This window comes from Ceratotherium simum, chromosome 29, assembly GCF_057802395.1.
Source record: "Ceratotherium simum simum isolate JZ-2026a chromosome 29, ASM5780239v1, whole genome shotgun sequence".
NCBI classification, from domain to species: domain Eukaryota; kingdom Metazoa; phylum Chordata; class Mammalia; order Perissodactyla; family Rhinocerotidae; genus Ceratotherium; species Ceratotherium simum.
The window spans coordinates 21,856,097-21,883,405 of NC_141928.1; the positions used below are offsets into that span (position 1 = coordinate 21,856,097).

At 57.0% G+C, this 27,309-nt stretch overlaps 1 protein-coding gene across 8 annotated transcripts in view; it reads right to left on the minus strand.

The window, feature by feature from the left end:
• Positions 1–27,309, minus strand: part of COL27A1 (collagen type XXVII alpha 1 chain) — a 148,522-nt gene that overhangs the window by 84,592 nt on the left and 36,621 nt on the right. For all 8 annotated transcript variants that reach the window (XR_015548944.1, XM_087419227.1, XM_087419229.1 and 5 more), the window contains 7 exons: positions 17,912–17,956; positions 17,263–17,316; positions 16,787–16,831; positions 13,609–13,662; positions 12,635–12,679; positions 3,088–3,141; positions 600–644 (listed from right to left, as the gene is read on the minus strand). Coding sequence is in view for 7 of the 8 variants with exons in the window: in XM_087419227.1 (XP_087275353.1) it covers positions 600–644; positions 3,088–3,141; positions 12,635–12,679; positions 13,609–13,662; positions 16,787–16,831; positions 17,263–17,316; positions 17,912–17,956 (342 nt within the window). In the remaining variant the exon portion in view is untranslated. The remainder of the gene's footprint in view (positions 1–599; positions 645–3,087; positions 3,142–12,634; positions 12,680–13,608; positions 13,663–16,786; positions 16,832–17,262; positions 17,317–17,911; positions 17,957–27,309) is intronic.

Consider the following 27,309-nt stretch of genomic DNA (forward strand, 5'->3'; position numbering starts at 1 on the left):
TGTAAATGCAACGCCTCATTTAATCCTCACAACCACCCCAAGAGCATTCTAATACCATCCCTGTCTTACAGATGGGTAACTAAGGCTCAGAGAGGGTAAGTGACTTGGCGCAGGCCACACAGCCAGGATGTGGCAGAGCTGTGACTTGAACTCAGGTGGTCTGGCTCCAAAGTCAGTGCTTTGAAGAGAAGGATGGAGAAAATCGCCCAGCGTGGCCCAGAGCCTCAGCAACTCTGCCGGGCACTTCCTTCCTCTGGACCTGAAGCACCTCCCCTGTCAAATGGGCACGCTATCACCTGCCAGGACCTCCTTGCAGAGTGATAGACAGGCAGCAGATGTGAAAGGACAGTGGCAGCCTCATGCCCCAAGTGCCCATCCGCATTTAACCAATGAAGAAGGGGCTCAGAGAGGGTAGGTGATCCACCTGAGGCCACACAGCAGGGCTTTCCTCCCTCAGCTCCCTCCCCAGACTGGTCTGTCCTGCTCCCCCAGCTCCTCCTGGGGTTTGGTGAGAGAGGGGCCTTTTCAGCAGGACCTGTCACCTGCTCCCCATACCCTGCCCCCCGGCCCTCCCCCTCCCCAGGCACCTGTGTACTTACAATGAGGCCGGGCACTCCCGGGGGCCCTGGCAGGCCCAGTTCTCCCTGCAAACAGAGAGATCACAGCGTTACTTGCCCTGTCTCCCTCCAGGACCACTCCGTCCACGCCCTCCTCCATGCCGGCACCTGGTGGAATCCTTGAGAGCTGACCACTCCCTGTGCCCGACCAGGGACTCTCCTGATCCCGGCCTGCAGTTTGGACGAGACCCTCCCCACTCTGCCATCTGTAGCAGGGGAGGCTGGGTTTCCACATCCAGTATCCTCCAACTGTCCGTGAGAACGGATGAGGGAGTCCCGAGCTTGGTAAGAAAGACGTGCAGGGAAGATCTCAGTCTCCATTGATAGACGGAGAAACTGAGGCTTGAGGGGTTAAGCGATTTGCCCAAGGTCGAGCGCAAGGAAATAACACAGTGGGGTGGGCTCCAAGCTGAGAGCCACCAGGCCGGCCTCCCTCCCTCTCTCAGCCAGGAGATGCTCGGGGCCTTCAGAACCCCCCTCCACCAGAAAGAGGCTCTCAGGTTTCTGCCTCCCAGGGCCTCTGAGATGCTGGAGAGAGCTCTTGCTGGGAGTCAGGAGACGTGGCCGTGTGTGGCAGGGGGCGAGTTTCCGTCTCCTCATCTCTAAAAATGGAACTTCAATCCCAGAAAAGACAGGTAGAGGGGTTTGGGTCAAGTTCAAAACACAAAGGCATGAATAAAAACAGGGCCCTAGCGGGGGCCGGCCCAGTAGCATAGAGGTTAAGTGCACGCGCTCCACTGCGGCGGCCCAGGGTTCGCGGGTCTGGATCCCGGGTGCGCACTGACGCACCGCTTGTCAGGCCATGCTGTGGCAGCGTCCCATATAAAGTGGAGGAAGATGGGCACGGATGTCAGCCCAGCTCAGCAAAAAGAGGAGGATTGGCAACAGAGGTTAGCTCAGGGCAAGTCTTCCTCATTCACACACACGAAAAAAACAGGTGCCTAGCAATGGCGATTATCAACAAGAATTGCCCACGTCCTACAGGGGGTTCGTCTTCCTTCATCTGTGCAATCCCAGGGCTGCCCAGATGGGTGGCTGTCATTACTACAGCCACCAAGAAAGGGTGGAGGTGAGAAGCAGCCTTGGGAGGCTCAGGAAGGGGAAGCGACTTGTCCAAGGTCACTCAGCAACTTTGTGGCAGAGCTGGGACCACACATCAGGTCCCGTTTCTGCTCTTGTAGGCCATGAGTATACAGACACCCAAGCCTCTCCCCAAGGGGACTTCCAGGGTGACATCACATATTATAATGGTTGATCCAGTAACTGGTCTGCTGAAGGAAAGGCCCTGATTTCTCCCCTTCATCCTTTGCCGGCTCTTCCCTCCACCTGGAATGTCCCTCACCCTTCTCCTCATCCCAATTCCAACGTCACCGTCCCCAGGAGTCTTCCCTGCTCCTCTCTCCCTCCTCCACAGCCCTGGGACCTCTTCGATCCCGCCATCTCACTCTGCCTTGTGTGACGGGCTAGGGAGACAGCCGTGAGCTCCTGGAGGGCAGGAAACGTACCTGGTTATTAATTCCTATGTATAACCACTCCGTCCAGCACACGCGTGTCATGGACCAAACACTTCCCTGCCCCTACCTCATTTCATACACACAACTGTGCCGCATTCTGATCCCCCGATTTAGAGATAAGGAAACTGAGATTCAGAGAGGTGAACTGATTTGTCCCGGCTTCCACGCCTGGCAAGCAGTGCCCCAAGATTCGAACCCAGGGCTTCAGCCCCCAGTGGAGCCCGGGGGTCAGCCCCAGGGAGCATTTGCGGAATTGAAATTAGCACATAATCAGGGACCGATTATGGATCCAGCAGCCGCCTCCGCAGAGGGCACAGCTGGGCACAGCTGCTCAGGCAGGGAGCCCCAAGGAGAGATGGGGACATGGCCGGTGTCCCAGAGAGCTCTGGACGGTGTCTGCACCCCCGAGCGGAGAACAAGCTTCCTCTTCCGCCGTGGCCTGGGCCTGGGACAGGAAGGGCAAGGCGGGCTCAGCTCCCCAGGGCAGGCTGACCTGGCCCCTTGATGGGCCTCCGACTATTTACAAACTCTGTAAACACGCCTGTGCTGGAGATTTCTGTCGCACTCAGCTCTTCTCTCCATGCAGGCCTGCAGACCATCTGCTCCCCAGGCCAGTGCCCTCCCATCAACATTTCGCATGCTATGTAAGATGGCGGCAGCCCTGGCTTCCCCAGTGGGGAGTGACTTATGGATCTTGTGAAGTCTTTGGGGATGGGGCACAGCCTGGGGCTTTGGGAACAGGGGTTTAGTGGGCTGGAGGGCTCTCCTAGGGGGCCACAGGGCATCCACAGCAGACAGGAGCCTGGGGTTCAGAGAGGGCATGCTATTTGCCCAAGGGCACTCAGCTAAGAGGTGGCAGGGCTGGGATTTGACCCACATCTGTCTGGGCCCAAAGCTTGGGTTCCTGAAAGCTGCAGTGTTTGCTCTCAATCTCTCCAAAAACTTAAAATACTTACGGGGTTTCCGTCCAGTCCAGGAGGGCCTCTTTCCCCAAAGTCTCCGGGAAACCCCTGAGGGCATGAGAGAGAAGAAACATCTGCAGATTAGTGTCTATACCTGCGGGGTGGCCTTGATCCAACCCCAGGGGGGACACAAGGACACGTCCATGCAGGCTCACTCCTTGACTCCGGGACCTGGGCAGGCAGTGGGGTCCCGGGTCCCCCCGTGCCCTCCTCAACAAACACCCCACATAAAGAACTTCTCAAGGACTGGCTACTGCGGCGGGGCCCACGGCCAGGGAGCCCTCTTCTCTGCTCAGAGTCTCTGAAAAGGATCTGGTACCCGGTTTCCCAGCATGGAAACGCCAACCCCCCAATCTGACAGCTGGTGCCAGTGGAGTGTGGGGTCAGGAAGATGGCCTAGGCCCAGACAGGTCGCTGACTTGCTGAGAGTTTTAAGAGTATCCTTTTCCGCGGCCGGCCCGGTGGCGTAGCGGTTATGTGCGCGCTCCGCTGCTGGCAGCCCGGGTTCGGATCCCGGGTGCACACCGACGCACCGCTTGTCAAGCCATGCTGTGGCGGTGTCCCATATAAAGTGGAGGAAGATGGGCATGGATGTTAGCCCAGGGCCAGTCTTCCTCAGCAAAAAGAGGAGGACTGGCATGGATGTTAGCTCAGGGCTATCTTCCTCACACACACGAAAAAAGAGTATCCTTTTCCCCCATGGGCCCCAGTTTCCCCACTGGTCAAAGAAGGGAGGGCGTCTGAGGCATCTTCCAGCTCAGACTTTCTATGTTTGTGACATGCTCTTCCAAAGCCACCCTGTAGAGTCACGATCCCCATTTTACAGAGACAGAAAGTGAGGCTCTGAAAGGGTGAGAGTCAAGGTCACACAAGGTCACGCCACTAGTGACCACCAGCACCGCAGCCACAGGTGAGTCTCAGCAGCTCGCAGCGAGGCCAGGCCACCGGTCTGGCCCTCTCACCTCTCCTTGACCCCATTCCAGACTCTCTGGGGAGACAGGCAGCTGGAAAAACATCAGCTGTGGGGATGCCTCGGGGGCCGTGGGAGGGGGAGACGACTCCATCCTACTTCAAAAGGAAAAGAAAGTCCTCGAGCTTGGAATTTGGGGAAACCTGTTCTCCTCCCCTCCTTGAATTCAAATCATTGTTTTTCCAGGGAAATTTAATAAAAAACAAGCACATTTTTTTTCTGACCAAGTGGAGGCCTGAGCTGTTCAAACAGTAACGATTCCACATGGAGGATAACTGTGTTTCTGGTTTCTGACGCTACCGGGGGAATCCAGTGAGGAGATTAAACTGAAAAACAAAACCAAAACCAATTACGAAGTCTATACTGGCTGAGCAGAGACCTTGAAATGCGTGTGCGTCCAGGCCTGTAGCCTTGCCCTGGCCTGCAACGCTTTGTTGCTGATGGTGCCGTCAAGGGGATTCCAACTCCTAGCTGCCCTGTGGACAGCAGAGCGGACCCCTGTCCAGTCTTTCTGTGCCCTCCTCTCACCTTCCGGCGCTCTATCAGACGATGCTCTGCTGCTGTTCACAGGGTTTTCAAGGCTAATTTTTCGGACCTTCTTCCAAAGGCCCTTCTTCCTCATCTGTCCTAGTCTGGAAGCTCCACTGAAACCTGTCCACCACGGGTGACCCTGCCGGTCCTTGAAATCCTGGTGGCATAGCTTTCAGCATCACAGCAACATGCAGCCACCGCAGTATGACAACGGCACACAAGTGGCGTGGTTCCCCGACCAGGAAACAAACCCCGGGCCGCAGCGGCAACACAGCACCGAATCTTAACCACCAGAGCACCAGGACAATCCTACTCCCCTCAAATCCGTCCTCTGTGGAAGCCCTCTTGGAGGAGAAGGGCAGAGGTTGACACTGACCCTATAGGAGGTGTGGCATCATCCAGACGCCCAAAGGAGGAGATGAGGACATATTCTGGTCACGCGTCGCTCAGCGACGGGGATGTGTTCTGAGAAATCATTAGGCGATTTCGTCATTGTGTGAACATCACAGAGTGTCCTTACACACACCTAGGCGGTACAGCCTACTACACACCTAGGCTGTCTGTATTAATCTGATGGGACCACCGTCACATACGCCTCTGTCTTTGACCAAAATGTCGTCGTGTGGCGCACGACTATAAAGAGATCCAGACCAAGCTGGGCAACTTCACTTGCCTTTGGCAACCATTCTTGAGGGGAAGGTTGTGTCATGCGACAGATGGGGAAATTGAGGCTCAGAGAGGAATGTCACTTGGCCAAAGCCCCAAAGCAAGTGTGTGGCACAGCTGAGTCCAGGTCCCACCTCTCTGGACTCTACCAAGTTCATATGAGCTGTGCATGCGCAACTCTGGCATGCAGAAGCTGCTCGACTGTGCGCCCGACTGGTCTCAGAGTGTGGAAGAGGAGTGTGTGTGTGTGTGTGTGTGTGTGTGCACGCACGTGTGCGCACGCACAGGCCCACCCCTAAATCACGTCTTTGTCGGGGTACATCTGACCCTATCTAAGATTCCTCTTCCCACGTCCTTGGGGTCTCCCCTGGCAGACTCCAGCCTCCCCCGAGTCCAGCCCCCCCGTGTCCTGCCGTAAGGTGGATCCCTCTCACCTCCTGGGACAGGAGACACCACAGGCCGGGCTGTGGTCGAGGGAGCCTTCTGAAGGCGTTGAGTTCCCGTCTCTGCCTTTGGAGGCTGGGGTTGGGGGCCTGGCGGGAGAGGAAGACAATCCCTCTCAGGGACAAAGGGGATGCTGTCCAGCTGGGCATCTGGCCGACGCCTCATGGCCCACAAGGGGCAGGACTCAGGAAGTCTGTACTCTGCTCTCCAAGTCCGGTGTCTAGAGACAGCCCGAGACTCGCCCTGGCTCGCCTCCAGGCTGGCTGTGTGACCTTAGGCAGACCCTCATTTGACCCTCTGCCCAGGCTGGGAGGGGGGGCTGATGTCTAAGAAGCCTTTCAGCTTGGCCCAAGATGAGCCACCCTAGGCCCCTCTTCCCCTAGGCGCAGGAACGCCACTCAGCCTGGGGCAAAATGGACACCTTGACAGTATCCCCCAGGATATCCACACCCAGCAGCCACCAGGCAGCTCTCGAACCCATGGGCCTGCACTCAGAGGCCACTCCAGGCTGGCTCAAGGATACCTCTCAGACCAGCGCCCGGGCCAGCTTCCCCCACGAGGCTTTGGAACCTGGGCGACCCAATGCCAGTCCTGGCTCCACCACCCGCCGGCCTCTCTGAGCCTCAGTTTTCTCTGCTGTACAGTGGGGAGTACCGAGAGGATGAAGTGAGGGGTCACATGGAGGGCGAGCCCTTGCTGGCCCCTGGAGGCAGCAGGAGTGTCAGGGCATGTCTCTGAGGTATAAGCAAGGGAAAGACTGTCAGAATGGTCAAATCCCAAAGAGAGGCACTTCTGCAGACAAAATGTGGCCCATGTATAGCCGTAGGTGATGATGTGGGATATAACAACGACAGCAACAGCAGACTCTAACAGCCCAACGACACGGGTCCCATTCTTGGCCCCATTTTAGAGATGAGGAAACTGAGGTCCAGAGAGGTTAGATTACTTGTCCAAAGTCACACAGCTATGGACTAGCAGAGCGGGGACTTGAACCCAGGCAGTCTGACTCCAGAGCCTGTTTTCTTAGCCATGACTGCACACTGAATGCACAGAATGGACCAGAGCCTGTGGTCTCATGCACAAGAGGGAACGGCATTACTGATGCTGAGGACTGGCCCTGCTTGTACGTGCTTGGTCGCCTGATGTACCCAGCCCCCGTCTTCATCTTCAGTCTCCTTTCCTTCAGAGGAGTCAAGTAGATGACTTCTAGGAATCTAGGGTTTGTAGTTAAGAGTGCAATGGTTGAGAAAAAAAGACAGGAGTTTTAAAAGAGCTGGAACAAACCTTTGTTTGGAGCAATCACAGATGGTCTAAGACGGAAAGACCCTAGGTGTCCCTGACAGTCAGCATCTCATTGCACCAACGGGGAGACTGAGGCTCAGAACACGCCCAAGGCCCCCTCGCCCCACCGGCCTGCCTCACCTCCCCACTCCTGAGCCACACAGCCCATTCCCAACACTCGCCCCAGGGCCCCTGAGCTCGGCCCCTCTGGATCTCGGAGAGCAGTCACCGAGCTGGACATGCAGCCCCACTTCCACCCTGCTGGCTTCCCTGCGTCTGGCCGCGCCCGCTCGTGCATGACACGCATCCCCAGCCCGGCCAGCAGGCCGACCTTCCCCCGCAGGCCCCAGCTCCCGGCTGCAGCAGGCTGGCCTGAGGCCCAAGGAATGAGCTCGGCGCCCTGCCGCGGCCCCAGCCACGTGGTTTCCCCACTTCCCCAGGTCAGGCCTCCCTGGGGAACTGGACGCCTCGTACTCGGAGCAGAACAAGGCCCGGGGGGGAGGCAGAACCAGGCTCCACATTCTCTCCTGGCTACAGCAATTCAGAGCAATAGACGGGAAGACAGGGACGGTCCTCGTCACACATTCACGGCAGGATGCCGAGGGCCAGGGAGGCCTCTGAGGGTTATCCCATTCCCTCCCTGCCTCCAGGCAGGGTCTGCCCCAACCATCTACTCCAGAAGGTGGGATGTAGGCACAGGGAACACTGCAGCCTCCCAGACCAGAAGTCCTGCTGTTTCAAAGGCTCAGCTCCCTGGCCTGCAAAACCGTCAGTCCTGCCCACCTGGCAGAACTGGGCTGAATAGAGGTGAGATGTTTGTAATCCAGCCCCTGGTAACCCTAACACGCCATCACCCGCTAGTTAGGGTTGGTACCAACAGTGCGAATACTTAATAAACTCCAGGAAGAGCCTGCAGAAGGATCTTGGAGACCTTTTTACAATGTTTAAACTCTCCAAAGTCGGGAAGTTTCTGCACACGTCTAACCCGCATCCTTCCTGCTGCACTTGAAGCAGCCTGTATTCTTTTCTAGAAGACGTGTGCACTCCAAGCGTGCTGACACAGAGAGACCCCTTGAGGTCCCCAGTACCTTCTTCTCACAATGCTGGGCACATTTTTACCCCGTCCTTTTGAAATCCACGTGGGAACCCAGGAAGAAGAGTCACCTCAGGCGACAAGGAGGAGAGAGGAGGCAGAGTCCTCACCAGGATGCCGGGGTCACCAACAGCCCTGGGACGGCTCCAGCTCAAGTCTGGGACACTGGGGACCACAACCCCAGCTCACAGCATCGCCACAGCTAAGAACATTCATCTGTTTTGGCCTCAGTTTCCCCAACTGGAAACCACTTTGCTCCCTGCTCCCCCCATCTGAGAAGTGGAAAGAGCCTTGAACTTGAAGTCAAAAGGCACGGTTTTGGAAGCCTGTCCCACGCTGGGTGGGCATGTGGCCTTGGGCAAGTCCCAATTGTCCCCGAGCCACACACATAGGGAGCTGGAGCCAGGGCTGGGCCTTTCCAGCTCTGAGCTTAGGGTCTGCCCGCCTGAGTCACTGCATAAGACCAGCCTTGGCAGGCCTGGCCGGAGGCCACGGGAGAAGCTGTGAGCGGTGGCCGGTCCTGCCAGGCATTCAGAGGGCCTGACCGTAAGTTCACAGAGCGCCCGACAGGACAATTCACAGCAGCGTCTTCCCAGCCCCCCTGAGAGCCCCTTGTCTGGGAGGTGTGGCTCCGTCCCCACTGTGAGTGTCACTGTGCCGTGCCCCAAACAAGCCAGGACAGCCCAGGAGAAACCCCTTCAGCTCCAGCAAGTTAGTGACAGCTTCTATCTGGACCCCTCCTCACGAAACCACAAAACATTTCTCTTTCTAGCAGGCAATGTGAGGAGGTGAGAGCTAGAGACTCACCTTTCCTTTGCAGGCTGAAGAGTGAGCACAGAGAGAAGAGGGGTGACGTGGAGAGCACCCCGTACTAGCAAGCAAGGGTCCTGGGTTCGAGTCCTGACTCTGCCACCGACTTGCTGTGTGACCTCGGGCAAGTTACTGGCCTCTCTGAGCTATATCTGCTTATCTGACAAAGAGGCTGGGCCAGCTCATCACTCATGTGCCTGCAGCCCTGATGTGCTCTGATCTCCACTGTCTCTTTCTCGGCTCCCATCAGCAAAAGACTCCCACACACCCTCCTTCCAAACCTGGCACCGAGGAGGCCGTGCGCAAGGGCCAGAGGTTTTGCACGCTGGAGAAAGATGGGCTGCAGCAGAATCAGCAGCAGCCCTGCCAGAGATGATGCCAGCTGTTTCTGGCACGAGGGACTTCAGCTCATTCTCCCAACATTCCCTCTGGTTAATAAGTGCCTAGAAATCGCCCAGCCCAGAGCTTTGACAGGAGCAAAGCCATTCACAGAAGGAGCCCCCGACCCATCCAGCAGATCGAGGGCTCGGGGGCGCTGGTAACAGGGGGCTGGCCCTAAAGAGCACTCAGGGAGTGTGGGGGCCGAGGGCACCGTGGACCCCGAGGCCCAGCAGAGGCAGAGACACAGCCACAGGGACTCGGGGATATGAAATCCTATTCTGCACGTGTTAAATCCTCTCCACGCAGACCTGGCCCGTTCGCTGGCCATGGCGGCTGGACCAGAGTCAAGGGGACTTTCAGGGCCCCCGGGGGTATTGCGAGACCACAGGGCTGTTTGGCTGAAGGGAGGAGGGTTCCTTCCACCCACGCCTGACACCCCAGCGCCAGGGAACACCCCCATCGCGGAGGAGACGGCGGAATCTTAGGAAGTTAAAGGCGCAGAGGCAGGAAGCAGAGAAGAGTTGTCAGCTATGCGGGTTTAAGTCTGACGAGACCTCGGAAGGTCTCCGGGCAAACGGCTTTGACTGTCGAAGCCTCGATTTATACATCTGGAAAACAGGTAGAATCAACCCCACCTCGAAGAGTCAGTAGGGGAGTCACATGTAGTTCACATACCGTGCAGGCGGAAGGGCCTCCATCAGTGTCGCTTTTGGGGGTGTGTTTGGGCTACGTGTTAGCCCCAGGGCTGGGCACAGAGGAGCTGCTCTAGGAATTGTTGTTGCATGAGAAATGAGAGTGGCCTCGTCTCACACACAGGTGGGAACGTGGCACGGAGCACCCGAGAGCAGGTACTGCCTTCCCGGCCCTGAGCAGCGTGGCTTTCAGCTCCAGGAAGAAAACAAGTGGGCGGCCGGGAGGAGGCAGTGGAGGGGCTGCAGGAAGCAGGAAAGGGGGGGCAGGGAGGCTGGAGAGGAGGGGGGGAGAGGACAGCTGGGGCATGGCCCTGTGGACGTCCCTTGGGGGGGGCAGCGTGGAGAAGCAGCCTTGCATGCCCAGGGTTTCACGGGTCTGGCCTCCTCCACGCTCAGAAGACTCTGGAACCCACTCTTTAAACAGCTACGTTCTGGGGCAAGAGTGAAGGCTCTGGCCGCTGCATCCTACCCCGCCTCTCAGAAGCCACAAGACCTTGGCCAAGTCCTTCACCCTCTGAGCCTCGATCTCCTCATCTGTAAAGTGACAATGCCTGGCCCTCCATGAGGCTCCCAGGATAGAGTCTGAGCAAATCCCCCACGGATGGCTCTGGAAGTGGACCTGGGTGATGGCACAGGGCCCAGCTGAGATCATCTAAGTAAGTCAACCACTCCCATTCTGCAACTTAAACTTTGGGAAAACAGACCCAGAGAGGGAAAGCCCTTGGCTCAAATTCACACAGCACAGAGAGCCTCAGCCACCCATGAATCCACGAATAGGAACAATGACTGCTACTATTTATTGAGCACTTACTACATGACAAGCACAGTGACCCCATGAGCTGGAAGCTATTATCCCCGTTTCTCAGACAGGAAAACTGCAGTTCAGAGAATTTCAGCCAATAACGCTCCTGCCCCATGGCCTTTGCACCTTTGTTCCCTCCACCTGGACTGCTCTTCCCCAGAGAGCCAAATGGCTCCCATTCCCACCTCATTTGGGTTTCTCAAGAAGCGAGGAGGACTTCCTGGGCCAACTACTCCAACAGCCCATACCCCAAGAACTCACTGTCCCCCTATCGTACTCATCTTAACACTCAGCACCATGTGACATGCAATCATTCATTCTGCATTCCCCCATTCAGTCATTGTCTGTCTGTCTGTCTGCCCACAAGAATGGGAACTTTGTCTTGTTCACTGCTCAGCACCAAGCACATTCCCCAGTCCATAGTACACACTCAATATTCACTGAACGAACGAATGAAGAGTCTCCTTGTCCAAGGTCGCCTGGCTTGCGGAGCAGATCCGGACGCCAGCCCAGCCCTCGCAGACTCCAGGTCCTCGCCCCGAAGGCGGAAGCCTCAGCTGCTGCTCCCCGTCCAGATCTAGTGTCAGGTGTTAGACCTCGGAGCCAGAGGGATGTCAGCCACAGAGATCTAGGACTGAGCGCGAGGCGCCCCCTGTCAGCTCCTCGAGGCCAGCACCTGATTCCTGCTTTCTTTGCATCCCCCCCGGCCCCCAGGGGGCCCAGATCCACACACTGCAACAGGTAAGGTGCCCGTGAACACGCATGTCAACCGCCAAATCACAGACGGTCCCCTTTCTGGGCACCCTGGGCATCCTGGCTCTCCTCCAGCCACCTCTCAAGTTCTAACCTCCCCCACAGTCCCTTCTCCATCAACCACAAGCAAAGGAAGGCCCAGACCCGGAGCCAATGATGGTTCCAAGTCTAGGGGTTCACCTATGGGGCAGCAGCAGAGAGCCTGAAGCCCCCAATGGGAGCCGAGCCTGAAAGTAAGATGCCTCAGTTAGTCCTGGGCCTCCCTCAGCTTGGCTGCAGGACTCTCAACATATCACCCCACCTCTCAGAGCCTCAGTTTCCCCTTGTAAATAATGAGATCATTGCAATGAATGACTTTCTCCCCAGGTGAAGATTCTAGGAAATCCACGTTTACAAATTATCGCGGACCAGTGAACCGGAGAGGCTGCCTTGATCCGCCGTTGAGATCAGAAGCCCTGGAGACAAACCGAGTTAGAATCCTGGCTGCATTGTCGTGAAACTGTGGGCAAGTTACCTAATGGCTCTGCGCCCTGGCTTTCTCTTCCCACCCGCAGACGCCCAGATAAGGGGAAACACAATTTCCTGCCACGATGGAGAGTCCTGGGCAAAGCTGGCGGACTAGGGGTTACTGCTGAGCCGCTCTTGGGATCACCCCTGCTGTGGGCCCGCCCACACCCCACTGCCCTCCAGCCAGTGGAACTGTTGACACCAAGACAGTACTGAGACTGCGTGTTTTCTGAGATGGGAGCACAGTCACCTGGTCCAGCCAAGAGCCCCCAGTCTGAGCAGACCCATGGACACTAACGACCCAGACAACAGAAGCCCCCCAGACACAGAACTGCAATGCAGAGCAATTGCTGCACAGAGAGAGCAGCCACCCCAGGGGTTCCTGCGCCCACACAGCCCCCAGCCCCAGCCAGACAGCAGCCACTCCGCCTTCCGGCAGCAGGACACGAGGCCCAGACAGCCCCACGTGCTGCCCCACACACTCAAAGCAGAGCAACGGCCGAGCAGAGAGAAGCAGAGAATGCCCAGGCCACGGGTGGACAGGGCAGCGTGGCCAGCAGGAGGTCAAGTTCACCCATAGAGTCTGCATAATAGACACGGAAAATCTTTACCGGCCTACCCATCTTGCCCCTCTTGCCAGGAACGCCAGGCAGACCCTGTAGGAGGAGAGACAGGGAAGAGGTCAGGACGGAATTCCAGCAGGGGGCAACCAGTGTTGCCCCAAACCAGCCCCAGAGCCACCCACAAGAGGAAGTCACAGGGGACCTAGTTAGAGGCCACAGACACAGTTGGCACCAGTTATATGCACATCAGATGGATGGTCTTGCACTCTACAGGGTTGGGGTCTGCGTGGACCCGAGCTGGGGAAATGCCTAAGGAAAGCACCCAGTGTTTCTGGTATTCAGTAGGTGCTCAATAAATGCTCCCTCCACCTTCCTAAGATTCTCTATACCCAGCTTGTTGAAGAGGTTACAACTGAGTTCCCAAATATGGGCTCGGGTTGGGAAAGGATGGAAAGAAACGTCCAGAGGCTTGCAGGCCATATGGTCTCTGTCATAATTACTCAACTCTGTACCGAGAGCGAAGGCAGCCACAGACAATGTGTAAACAAATGAGCACGGCTGTGTTCAATAAAACTTTACAGAAAGAGACGATCGGCGGGATCTGGCCCGCGGGCCGCAGTTTGCAGACACTTGATCTGAAATATAAAATGGGCCCATTCCTCATTTGCTGAAAGCCCTTCAGAAGCTCCCCACGCTCTCAGAATAGAGTCCCTTTCCTGACTTCTGCCCTGGGTGCCGTATAACTTCGCCCAGGTGGTCCCTCCAGCCTCATCTCCCCCCATTCCCGCCTCACACTCAGTGCTTTCACTGTGTTGACTGTTAAACTCGCCAAGTATTCATGTGTCCCTGACTTTGCACATGCTGTTCCCTACATCTGGAAGGCATCTGCCTTGACTTGTCCCCTTAGCAGACTGCTATTCAACCCAAGGGCACCTCCTCCAGGAGGGATTCCATGACTTCTCCAGGCTGGCCCCTGGCAGGGGGATGGGTGGGCAGGAGGTAAACAAGGAAAGCATACTCACTCGCTCTCCATCGGACCCTGGCAGGCCGAAGAGCCCTGGGAGTCCAATGTAGCCCTAGGAAAGAGCAGGGGGGTTAGAGGGGCTGAGTGGCAGGGTGTGGGTGGCCCGACCCATCCCAGCGCCCCCTTGCTGGCCTCCCACGCCCCGGCTCCTCTTCCTCGCTGGCAGCAGCGGCGGCTCCGGCAGCTCCTCGATGACATAGGCCTTGAGGCGAGTGTATATGCCCATGGACTGCATGGTGCTGGCTTCCACGATGTAGTCCAAAGGCACATACCCTCACGCCAGGGAAGGCGCGGGCGCACATGGAGGAGGCCCGCCCCGCGCCGGGGCTCCGGGACCTGCAGGAAGGAAGCTCTCGGCCGGGTTAGACGCTAGCGTGGCAGCAGGTCCTACCCTCCCAGGGATGGTGGCGGGCGCCCGTGGCTTCTGCAATGCCTCCTTCTGGGCCTCGAAGGCCCTGGATGTGGGGCTTACGTTCCCCATGGCCACTTGAGTGCCACCCTGGCATGCTGATGTCCTGCCAAGCACAAGTGTGCCACTGCACCCAACCCTCCCAGGGGGCCAGCAGATGGCTGTCACCCCCTCACTGGACAGACAGGGAAACTAAGGCTCTGGAGATAAAGTGACACAATGAGTCAGGGGTGGAGTCCACTGCCCTAGAATGCACCCGATGTTCTGCCTCCCAGCCTTTATTCACGCTGTGCCCTCCACCAGGCATGCCCTTCCCATCCCCGTGATTGCAGAGCAAGTCCTAGCGCCTTCTCCTCTGGCGAGCATCCCTGAACGCTGAGCCAGAAGCAATCTCCGCCATTCCCGCCAGCAGCATTCTCGCACCTCAGTTAATAGGATTTACCACCCTCTCCGCTGACCTCCACCGTCTGCATCCATGTTCATGCCCTCTCTAGCCTGGGAACCTCTCAAGACGAGGGACTTAGCCCAGGGCTCCTATCACTATCCGCACTCTCTAGATATTTGTGGAATGAAAATAAGAACCGTAACAAAAGCTAATATTTACTGAGCACAAAGTATGCGCCAGGCCCAGTTCTCAGCGGTCTGCACTCATTAAAGCATTTACTGCGTCCTCACCACACCCCGGGGAAGTAGGTATTATTAGTTAGCCCCCCATAGAGGGAAGAACATTTAGGCCCAGAGAGGTGAAGTGACTTGCCTAGGGTCACACAGCTGGAATGTGGTAGAACTGGTGTTTGAATTCAAGTCATCTGACTCCCAGGCCAGGCTCCTAACCACTCTGCTACACTGCCTCCCACGGGCACGCAATCAACACAGACTCACAACCAAGATGTCACAGAGCCTCCTTCTTGGCATTCAACGTGATCAATATCCCTCATCTTAACAAGCGACATTTACTGATCCTAACGAGCTGGGCTTATATCCCAGATTTACAAGTGAAAAGATGGGCTCAGAGAGATCCCAGAGCCGGTTAACAGCAGAGCAGGTCTCAAAGCCAGTTGCCCTGACCCCAAAGCATGCACTCCGCCTACTTCATAAACACGAGGCGGGTGGTGGCAGGGTAGGGAGGGCAGCGTGAGTGGCCCCGGCTCACCCAGGCTGCTCGGGCCCTGTAACCCTGGAGAGGGGCGCGCTGGGGCCAGACCAGCTCTCTCCCCACGTGTGGCCTCGAGATACTGCTAGCTTGACAAACACCCAGATGTCATTAGCCTGTCTCACTTCTCCAGTCCTCCTGGCAGATCAGGTATCCCTGGGGCTGAGCTGAGAAGACTTTCCCTCTGGGCTCAGAAGGCCCCTCTGGGGCCACAGCTCGTGGGAACAGCTGGAGGGAGGGAGGGAGGTCCAGCATGCTAGGGCAGGAGCCTCTTCAGCCCCTGCATATCACCACCAACACCATCACCATCATCATCACCATCATCACCATCATCACCACCATCATCATCATCATCACCATCATCATCACCATCATCACCACCATCACCATCATCACCACCATCACCACCATCATCACCATCATCACCACCATCACCACCATCATCACCATCATCATCACCATCATCATCATCATCACCACCATCATCACCACCATCACCACCATCATCACCACCATCACCACCATCATCATCACCACCATCATCGTCGTCATCATCACGTCCTGGGCAGCTTGCCCACCCGCCCCCTCACCCACCTCCCAGACACTCTCCTAACAGCTGCCTGTCGCTTACAGGGATTAGGGCTGAGACTGCAGCCATAAATAGCTTTGGCTCCAGAGCAGAGGACACATCACACCGGACCCGGCCTGACTGAGGACTGTGTGACCCACTTGCTGAACATTCTTTGAGAGGCAGCGAGCCCAGGCCTCAGCACACCTGGCTCCTCACCCAGCTCCACCTTGGGCGTGCAGTGTGAACAGGGGCCATCGGTCCCCCCATGAACCCAGTTTCCTTGTATGTAGAAGACAGGATTCCACCAGACCATCTCTTAGTCTGGCAAACTCCATTTACCCCCATTCGATTCACCCAGAACCTTCTCCACTGCCCCACAGCCCGCCTGGGAGCCCCCACCAGGCGGCCCCTCATCAGAGTACTTGCTTCCAAATTCCTGATATCCCCAGACCACGCTAGAGGGAAGAATGGACATCTCTCCCATTGTAAAGATGGGAGTGTGAGGCTGCTGGCTACTCAGGGTTTGCTCCAGGGACCTTGAAGGAGGGGGAGAGCAGATGCTCCAGCAGCCCCCAGGCCTGGGAGCGTTCACCCATCAGGCACCGATGCCCTCCACAAAGGGTGGTCCCCAGCCCTCAGTCGGGAGCAGGAGGGAGGCCTCTGAGTATTCCAACACACACAAGGTGGCCCTGGCTTTGGTTCCTCAGCACTTGGGATGTGCTGGGGCACACAGCAAGAAAATGCCTGACTGTAGCAGCTGGACCACAGCCAAGGCCTCAGCAGAACCTTTGCTGTCCAGTGGGCCCGGCCATGGAGACCAAGCCAGCTTACCTGGCTCAAGGGTCCCCCATCATCCGGCCCTCCTGCTGTCCCTCTGCCCTCCAGGGAGCACTCAGGCCTGCTTGCAGAAGGCCTCAGTCCCAACACCCCCAACAGACACTGGGTGGAGGCCTTACAGCCCTGATCTCCCATCAGGCCCGCTGGAGGGACAGGTAATGCCCACCCAGGGCCCACCTGTGTCACTCCTGCCAGGGCCCACTTACCCGGCTGCCTTTGGGGCCAGGGTCTCCTACAGGTCCCGGTAACCCCTGAAACACAAAAGACAGAGCGGCAAGGACATATGGAGACGTCCTACCTGCTGCCAAGAGCCCAGGGCTTGTCCTGTCTCCTTAGGGCCTCAGCTGCGCCCTCTGCAGAACGTGGTCTTCAGGCTGAGCCCTTGGCTACCCCACGGTCCCAAGGAGGGGGCTCAGAGGGGAGACCGAGTGGGAGGAGCCTCTGGAGCCCCGTCCCACAGCCCTGGAACTCCTCTGTCTTCTGTTCTCTTATTGAGCATCCTCGCCCTGCTGCTTTCAAACACAGGGTTCCTCGGTCCAGCCCCCCGAACAGCCCTTCCTTCAGCCCCACCCGGCGGGCGCAGCTCCTTGGCTCCCAGCCCGCCGCCTCCCTCTGCCTGGGGGAACCCGTGGCCATCTCCACACCACGTGGCCACAGAGCTTCCAGAAGCCATATACTGCACCTGCCTGCCAGGGTAACCTTTGGCCCCTGGGCTGCCCTCAGGTCCCGGCTGCCCCTGCAAAGGAATGGAAAGAAACATGAGGAAAGGAGAGGCCTGCCCAGCTCCAGGTCCGGGGGCAGCGCTTACAATGCACAAAGAGAAGGGCAGGAATGTGAGACGAAATGGGAGGGAGGGGAAGCCACCAGCCTGCTGGGCGCCCGAGCCCACCACTCTGGGAAACTGGTAGGAGCAGCATGGGAGGGACAAAACCCCCTGCGCTCACAGCCCGGGAATAAGAACACACTGAGGCCTGGCTGGCTCTCCCACACTGGCAGTGACTGCTGTTTGACTTGGGCCGGGGCAGCCAAAATTCCTGCAAACCCCGTGGCGGCGTGTATAATATCCCCTAACATCGCCCGGAACAGGCCAGCTATTCAGGCCTCTAACCGGAGCCGAGCGGCCCATGCCAACGCCGGGCCGCGTGGACTCCAGCCCTTTCAGGCAGATGTGGCCGGGGGAGAGGCGGGGTGGGGGCCCCAGCAGGCTGGGAGGCAGAACCGCCTGGCTCTGGGGCTCGCTCCTGGAGCGGGGCCCGGGGAGGAGGCCAGGGCCAGGCAGGGGCTGCAGCGAGGGACAGCGAGCGGGGCAGGGCTGAGGCCATAGCCCTCACCTGTTCTCCGGGGTACCCCGCCGGTCCAGGATAGCCCTTGTGTCCCTGTGGGGGGAAGAAACCGCATCAGGCAGGGAAGCCACATCTGGGCGTGTGGATGGCAGAGGCCCAGGCTCCCTTCCTGCCTTTTCCGCGCTGCATGTACTATGGCAGGGATGTAGTACTTGTTCAGCAAATGCTGGCCGAATGGAGATACGTACATCGGGGTTAGCAGTTCTCGTGGTTTCCTTTCTGCCACCAACGGTTTAGACCAGAAGAGGTCAGGGGGGTTGTTCACTCCTCGGGCAGGGTTTGTGAGCTGAACTGGGATACAGCGACTGTGACAGAGTGATGCTCTATCCGAACCATTCTTTCCGAAGCCAGAGAGAGGCTGAGAGCCTCAGAAGCAGGGGTAGAGGGGTTTCTCAGTGGATGGGGGACCGATCAGGACCGTAAGGTCTGGGATATGTTCAACCACCCTGTGACACTGGACCTTCTGCCACCACTGCCCCTTCTCATTAACCCCCATCGGAAAAGATGTCACACACACTGACCAACTATAGTAGCCAACATAGCTGCCTCCCTTCCTCCCACTGGTCCCAGCAACCGTTCCAGGGGGACAGAGGCCTTCTAAATGCCCGACTGAGCAGGACTCTGGCAACGTCCCAGCACAGCCTTGACCCTCTGTCCCCTGGCCCAACTCCCGTGGTCCAAGACCAGGTCTCCAGGTCCCGAAGACCAAAACGAATGTGTGCTTTCAGGTGGCACGGGGGATGACCACCTGAGCCATTTCATGAGTTAGGAGCTCCAGGAAGGGAAACCCCGGACTTCAAGCTTCTATCAGCTCAGGGATGCTCTGAAATAAGGCCGAGCAGGGGGACTTCCAGATCAGACAGGCGGCTACACTGGTCTCCGCTAGACCCCCGCAGACGGGGAGCCCTGGGCTTCTTCAGGCACGGTCCCTGACTTGCTGTGCATCTCCGAGTGGGTTACCACCCTTCTCTGGACCACAAATGAGGGGTTTAGAACTCTGAGTCCCCTTCAGCTCCGGTGTTTTAGAACTCCAGAGTGCTAAGCACCCCCCAGGGTGATAAACAAGACTCTATATTACACACACATGATGCCCATAGACCCCTTGTGCTGTTTAACCCTACATGACCTCCTGTAGCCCTCACAACAGCCAGGTGAGGTGGGGAGGAGGGGAGCAGGCATTATTATGTCCATTTTACAGAGGAGAAAACTGAGTCTCGGAGCACTGGAGCCACTCGCCCCCCATCCCATCGCTAAGGAGCAGCAGGCTCCCAGTCACCACAGGGTCCTTCTGACACCCGAGGCCGCACTGAGAGCCCTGCAGGCATCCCGAGCACGCACAGCTCACGCACAGACACAGACACACAAGGGCGCACACATTTGGCCCCCCCGCACACTTCGGGAAGCAGGGCTCTTAACCATAAACAGCAGAGCCAGTTTGATCCAAGAGGTTCGGGGAGTTTACGAGCATTCCTTCTGCACCTACTCACGCCTCCAGACTGCTCGGCGATAGGATCGCATCTCAGTCCAGGGCCCATGGGATGGACGCAACACGCTGGGCAAGATTCTTCTACTGGGGTGTGTGCTCTGTTCCCCAGTGGGCAAACTGAGGCACAGGCCACAGCCAGCAGCCAGCATGCAGGGTAGTGAAGATCTTGTTTCAGATTGATCTGGATTCCTGCCCTGCTTTACTGCTGGCTGGCTGTCTGACCCAGGGCCACTGATGTCACCTCTCTGAGCCTTAGTTTCCTCTTTTGTAAAATGGGGATGTGAGGGTTACCGCATGGATTGCATGACCTAAATGTGTGTAAAGCATTTAGCACAGTTGAATTCAAGGGCCCTGGAAAGACTAACTGCTATTATCATTTTGATCTTCATATTTCATTCATTCATTCAACAAACATTACTGAACTTGTATGCACCAGCACCATCTAGGCATGGAATGAACAAGAAGACAACATCTTTGCCTTAATGGAGTTTACAGTCTAATTAAGGAGCTATAAAAACAAATAAATATAAAAGATCATGCCTGGGGGCTGGGGAAATGGGGAAGTGTTGTTTTCATGGGTGTAGAGTTTCGGTTTGGCAAGATGAGAAAGTTCTGGAGATCAGCTGCACAACCATGTGAGTATACTTAACACCACTGAACTGTACGCTTAAACGTGGTTAAGATGGTAAATTTTATGTTATGTGGTTTTTTACCATAATTAGAGATAAAATTTTTAAAAAAGAGATAATGTGTGGTAGTGACCAGAGCTAGGAAGAAAAGTGAGCGGAGTCAGAGGACAGAGAATGGCAGTGTGGGGAGGGGTGGTGACTGCAGGGGAGCAGGCAGGGAGGCCGCTCTGCAGAGATGGACGAGGTCAGGGAGCGGGACAGAGGGCTGGCTCTCTGGGGAAAGGCATTCCCAGCAGAGGGCACAGCAGATGCAAAAGTCCTGAGGCAGGAATGCTCTCAGGCAGGTTTGAGGGAGAACAAAGCCCGTGTGGTTGGAGCAGAATGAGTGAGGGGTGAAGGTAGAAGGGCGGGGGGTGGTCAGAGAAGAAGCAGGCAGTAACAGGATGGGAAACCACAGGAGGGTTTTGAGCAGGGACATGTCACGATACGACACATATAATCGTCATTATTATCCTTTCTCTACTTGGAGCTTGCAGATGAGGAAGAACAGGCAAAGCCTTTTCCCAGGAAGAGCCGAATCGAGCTTTGAGCTCTAGGCTGTGTGCCTCGGCACAGGCGATTGCCCTCTCTGAGCCTCACTCTGCCATTTTCTGCCTGCCTCAAGGGGTTGCTGCAAAGGGCCAATGCACAAACGGGGCAAGGATCCCAAGAGAACCATGAAAGGGAACCGGGGAGCCCCGGAGCATCACCTGCTCCTTTGGCTGCCTCTGCAGCCACGAGGAAACCTTCCGGAAACCAATGCTTTAGCAGAGAAGTGTTGCCAGGGAAATCCCAGGAGATTTCAAATTAACCCTGTACTCAGGATGCAGCTAAAAGGAAACGAATGATGACCAGGGACATGGCCGTGGCCTGCCATGTGCCTGGCCCGGCACTAAAGCCTTAAATACATCAGCTCGTCAACTCCTTGCAATCACCCCTAGGAGGTAGGAATTACCATGTATACCTGCTAGATAAGGAAACTGAGGCTCAGAGAGGTAAAGAAACTTTCCTGAAGCCACACAGCCTCCCAGGGGCAGTGCCAGGCTGTGACTCCAACCCCTGTATCTTTAACCACCAAATCACGGGCTGAGACATACTTACTAAGGCCCGAGGCCCTTCTAGAAGAGCCACACGGCCAGCCAGGGAGAGACCCCCTTACAGACCTCCTCCCAGGACAGAACTTTCAGATCATTGCAGCATGACGGGGGCAGTGGATGGTCACAGAACCCTGGAGTACCTGAGCTGGAAGGGACTCAAGTCATCATTTGACAACCTCCCTTCTCACTGGACGGACTGAGAAACTCAGGCTCAGAGCAGGAAGGGACTTGCCCAGAGTTACTTAGCAAGTTATGGCCAAGCGCCTACTGTTCTCCGGGACTCTAGACCCGCTGGGCTGTGCTTTGTCCAGAAGGCCACGATTCCTAGGTCCTTCCCGCTCAGTGGACCCTGAAGGGCCGTGAACACTGTCAGGAACACTTGTTACTCCTGGCTGCCCGGGAGCAGCAGAGACCGAGCAGAGCCAAGGCACGGGGCAGCACGGTGGGGGAGGCTCGTATGCTCCCTGGAAGAACCCTAACAGTGTTTACCAAGCCGGAGCCAGCCAAATAGCTTCAAATGACAGGGCCCCAGGACCTGGGAGAATCTAAACCATTATCTTTCCCGGGGCCCCAGCAATTACAGGGAGGGCACTGACCGCAAGGTGGACTCACAGGCAGTGATTTCCCGGTGTGAGCCATGCCTGACTGGTCCTAGGGGAGAGCAGATGCTTCGGGGGAGCTCCAGGGACCACGGAATCTGCAAGGGACCTCCGGCTGCCTGGCAGGCGGGTCCCCACAGGGCCGTGTTTATAATAGAACTCAGTCTATATTTTGGTTTGGGAGCCAGATTAATCATTGCTTACAAGGCAGAAGGAGAAACCAGACATCACCTCACTGTGGCTGCAGACAGTCTCCCCGTTGGCGGGGATGCTATCTGGGCTTTGGGCACGGAGGGGAGGGGGGGTCCTGTCCTTGCCTGGGGGTCCCGGGGACCAACGCATGCCTGGACCTCAGCTGTTGCCCCTGGCTCCACCCCAGCCTGTACGAGGCCCTGGCTTCTCTTGCAGTAAGATGGAACTCACCATCCTTGCTTAGCACCCTGGGAGTGAACCACTGAACTTCCCTACCACCTTGGCAGCCCACAGGCCACACTGGGCAGTCAGCAGGACAGGGAGCCCCATTTAACAGAAAGGATCAGAAAGGGAGAAACACACACTGAGAGATAGGGTGGCTCATTACATGATACTGGCCAAGTCCCTGCTCCTCGCTGGACCTCAGTTTCCCCAGCTGGCCTCTCAGAGCATCCCGTTGGCTCAGAAATTACAGGATTCTGAAACATGTGGCTTGTTCAAAAGCACAGTCCATCACGGCACAGCCAGGCACCTGATGTCAAACTCTGCTCAGTGGGTATTTGAGACAAGTCGGGCAGGAAGGTACAATTTCTGTATGGTTCATTCATTCATTCATCCAGTCATTCATTCATTCAACAAATGTCTGCTGAGCCCCAGAGCTGAGCCAGACCCTGTGTCCAGCACTAAGAATACTCTGGAGAACAAAAGGAACTCACTCCCTACCTTCCAGAAGGGGACGTGGGCATTAAACGCATATTAAGTAAAAGGAAGGATAAGTACTGATGCTAAGAGAGTGTAGACAGCCAAGCAGAGGAGGTGGCATGCAAACTGAGGCTTGAAGGAGGAGCCAGGAGGAGAGCAGAGCGGGAGGGGAGCTCAGAAATGGCAGCTGGGATGGGACCCAGGAGCCCCGGGCAGCTCAGCAGCAGGGGAGCCCGGAAGGTTCTCAGGAGGGGCTCTGCATGGAACTGGGGCGGCCACATCCAGGCAGAACTGGTAGCCCTGCAGAAAGGCAGGAGATCGTCTCAGGCCACCTCACTCATGCTCCCCAAAAAACACTCCCAGAGGACCCCCTCTGCCCGCCCATTTTCTTACAGCTTCCCACAGACAGTGGCCAACTCTGGCGGCATAGGGAGGGCTCAAGGGCAGGGTGGGGGCTACAGGAGGGAGCCAGGAGGAAGTTTCAACTTGAGTACCTACCAATTTCACTCCATTAGTCATGTCTACCTGGGGCAATCTGTTAAGCAAGGTTCTGAGGCCATATCAGGGCTTGGCAAGACAGATTAATTAGTGATGCCTGCCGTGGGCAGGGGAGGGAGAGTGGTGTGGGAGGGAGCAGACACACGTGCCCAGCACCGTGCTCAGCCCCACATGAGGAAACAAAGATGAACAGGTCCTCCGTGCACCTGCTCCAGTCTGACAACCGTGCCAAAGACTCCAGTGAGCGGCCTGTCAGCCAGAAAGCGCAGAGTCCCAAAGAGGCTGAGAAGCAGGGCTGGTGAGAGAGGAAGGGAGGGGAGACTTCTGCCTGGAGGTGCTGGGGAGGTGCTCCTGGAGAAGATGGTGGTTGAGAATAGAATCAAGGGACGGATCGGTGAAGACGAGTGTGGAGGAGAGAGCATGCCAGGGGGAGGGCACAGCATCAGCAAACGCAGGGAGGCAGGAAGGCCCAGGGCCCATAGGATTGGAGGGAGTGAGGGCTTCTACACAGCAAGGTTTCCCGGCCTCAGCACCGTCGACATTGTGGGCTGGGTAAGTCTTCGCTGTGGCCGGGGGGCTGTTCTGTGCATTGTCGGATATTTACCAGCATCTCTGGGCTTCCACCTGTTAGAAGCTAGTAGTATTCCCTCCGTTCCCCCGGTTTGATGACCAAAAATGTCTCCAGACACTGCTAACTCTTCCCTGGGGGGTGAAATCACACCATTGGGAAGCACTGCTCCAGAGGAGAGAAGGCAGGAGGGTCAGACTAGGGACAGCATGGGACTCTGCCCTCCCAAGGTGCACACGGGGTTCTGGCTCCTTCCTGGCTAGTGGACGGTGGTTAAATGGTAACTAAGCAAGATGACTGATGGCACCAGATGGGCCAGACCTTCTTCAGCCCTTATCCTTTATGATCGTCATGATCATTCATTCATTCAACAAATACATATGCAGTGCCCACCATGTGCCAGCCCCGCGCTGGGTGCTGGGATACAATACCTCATTTAACCCTCCCAACCACTCTGTGAAGCACCTGAGTTTCAGCGAGGTGCAGCCACTCTCCCAGGCTCACACAGCAGGAGAGGGACAGAGCCAGACTCCATCCAGGTCTGTCTGACCCGGGCTGTGCGCCTGCCCAGCCCTCAGGAACTGGCTCTGCGAAGCCCCTCAGCGAGCACGGCAGGCGAGTGCAGAGAAACAAACCCTCTCGTGTGGGGAGCCTCTTTTTACTCGACAGCCCCGCTCTTATTTGAGAAGCTGTTTCAATCAGCGTTGTGAAGGGAGAAAGGGCCCAAGGGTCAGAGATACGGGTTCAAATCCCAGCTCCGACGCTTAGTGACCCTGGAAGGTATTTCCATTAAACCAGCGGCTCAGTCTTGGCTGCACATGAGAATCTTGTGCCTGGGTCCCACGCAGACCAAGTGAACCCGAGTCCTCGTCCCCAGCTCCCCAGCTGGTTCTAACGCCCAGTGGGGCTGGGAACCACTGCCACAGACTTCGCTCTCCACGAGGCCCTGGATGATCTCATTTGCATTTAACATCAGTATCAGCACAGGGCCTGGTATATAGGGTCACACTTGCGGGATGACTGGAAGAGGGAACGAATGAATGAATGAATGAATGAGACTTATCTGGGCCCCGGTTTTCTCAGCTGTACAATGGGCATCATACTGCCTGACTCTTGGAGGGTGTTGTGAGTGAACAATGTGACGAGGGACAGTACCCTTTGTGCCACCTCTAATTTGCCACACTGGTTAATATAGGAACCCTTCCAACCCAAACCCGTTTTCTGCTGCCTACTTTTCTCCACAGCCCTTTCGTCTTCTCACATACCTTATATTTGTACTGCTTCCACTGTCTCTCTCCCCCCACGAGAACGCAAGCTCTGGGGGACAGGGATTTTTGCCTATTTACTCAGCTCAGTGGCTGGCACCCCATAGGCATGCAGTCAATTCTGTCGAATAAATGAACGAATAGGATTATTGGTGTCACTCTGAGGTGACACCAAAATTCAACGGGCTGGTGAGCAAAGAGGACGCTGACCTCACCTCTCACCCACTGATGTTCCTTTTCCTCCAAGGCCCCCCACATAAGATGATGCAGAAGAGCCACCCAACAGGATCAGGGCAAAGTGGCCACTGTTGTCACCAAAGACGCTTGTGGGAGGAGAGACTGCTTACAAACAGTGATGATCCCAGCCATGGCTGCCCACCCCCTCAGTCATCCTCCCTGACCCCCACCCTGGTCAGGGGGCCCTGCCTTGGGACTTGAGCTCCCCCATGCTCTGCCCACCACCCTCTGTGAGCGAGTGACACGGGCCTGCCACAGACCAACCCCTCCGTGTTTGCCTCGGCCAGGGCCTGAGAGACTCTGTATAAAGGGCTTTGCCAAATAGTTCTCCTACCACACACAGCCTCTTCCTTAATTTAGAAAAGATGCCTCTCCCTGCTCAGGTGAGCTGGTTCATCCTGGTTGGGGCCTCTTGGCCTCCCTGGACATCTGCTAAGAGCAGACAGCCCTGGAGCCCCAGGCAGGAGCCGGTCCGGGCTGTTTTTCCATCTCCTGCCACCTCTGCTAGACTCCTGCCCCCATGCAGAGCAAGACCACCACCGGCTGCTTTATGAGCCAGGACTGGAAGGAGACTTTTCCACTCACACCTCATCTGTCAGAAAGTGCTGGAGCCCAGAGGGGAAGCGAGTGGGGAGAGGGAGTCCTTCTGTGTTCTCTGAGCCAGAAAATACCACGTTTCCCCAGCTCACAGACAGCCATGGACTCCTGTCTGGGTCTGGCCTCTTCAGATTTGCGGTGTGGCCTGTTCTTGCCATGGATGGTGGAGGAGAAGGGGATGGGGGGACGTGATGCTCCAAGTCCCCCTGTGCCACAGAGACCCTCGGAGCAAGGACAGGATGGAGCCAGGAGACACACGGCTGTCCAGATGAGAACCAGATGGCCCAGAGAGAGGGCAGCTGTGGTCACAGCTGGGAGCCAGGGTGGAAGCTTAAGACATGGCCCTAGCCCGAAATATCTACTGGAAAACCCATCAGTGATGGGGGATTTTCCCGCAAAAAGCAGTGCCCCTTGGCCTGCACTGTCCTCGCCTGTTTCCTGAACACCTACTATGCACAGGCCCTGGGCTAGGCCCAGTAGGGACAGCGACAAACCAGATTTGCACGCCTTGATTGATAAGGCTACCCTCGGGGCCCAAAACAACGAAGCTAAGAAGGGCTAAGGGTCCCTGAGCAGAGTGGAGGCTCCTGGCCTGAAGGCTGGGGTTCTAGGAGGGCTTCCTGAAGTAGGCACAACCAGAGTTGAATCTGAAGGATGGGACTCTGGCTGGGAAGCTGGAGAGGGATCAGGAGCACTGTGAGCCAGAGACCCAGCATCTAGGGAGACAGCAGACTTGCGTTTAGAGAAGTCACTCCCCCAGCACAGTGAAGCGGGGACGGGGTTGGGGGCGGCATGACAGCAGCTCAGAATGTGCAGAGGATGTATTGCCTTGATGGCACACTCCCCTTCCCCTGCCGTGTACCTGGGAGAACGAATATTACACTCAGAGAGGTCGTTGTCTTGCCCAAGGTCACACAGCTAGGAAACGGCGGAGCGGAGAGCAGAATACAGGTCCAGCTGAGCCCAGAGCCCACTCTCTCAACCTCTCTGCTGCAGGCCTTGCTCCAGGCTTACAGCCCCAGGCCGCGGGGGGTCAAGGAGCGGGGTTCCTGTCTCCACCCCAGGTAGGAGGAGGCTGAGGTTTAGAGAGGGGACGCACAGGCCCAAGGCCGCTCAGCCAGTGGGAGATGGAGCCGGGCCAATTCGAGGCCCCCCTGGCTCTGACAGTGCTCCTTCCAGCACCACAAAATCCCCAGGACGGCCTCCCCAGGAGCAGCTGGGCCCCCAGAGGAAGGACAGCACACCAGGGCCACTTCTTGTCACGCCTCCTTAACCGTGATGCAGGGGAACCTACTCCAAGCCAAGGAGCTGCCCGCCCCCAGGCAAGCAGACCCTCAGAAACCTCTCACACCTCCCACCAATGCTCCCGGTGCCCGACGGAGCGGGGCTGGGCCGGGGAGCGGCGGGCGGGCGGGCAGGCGGCACAAAGCACTCCTGCCTGAAGACTTTGCTTGCTAGGAAGCCCACTGGGCAAGGC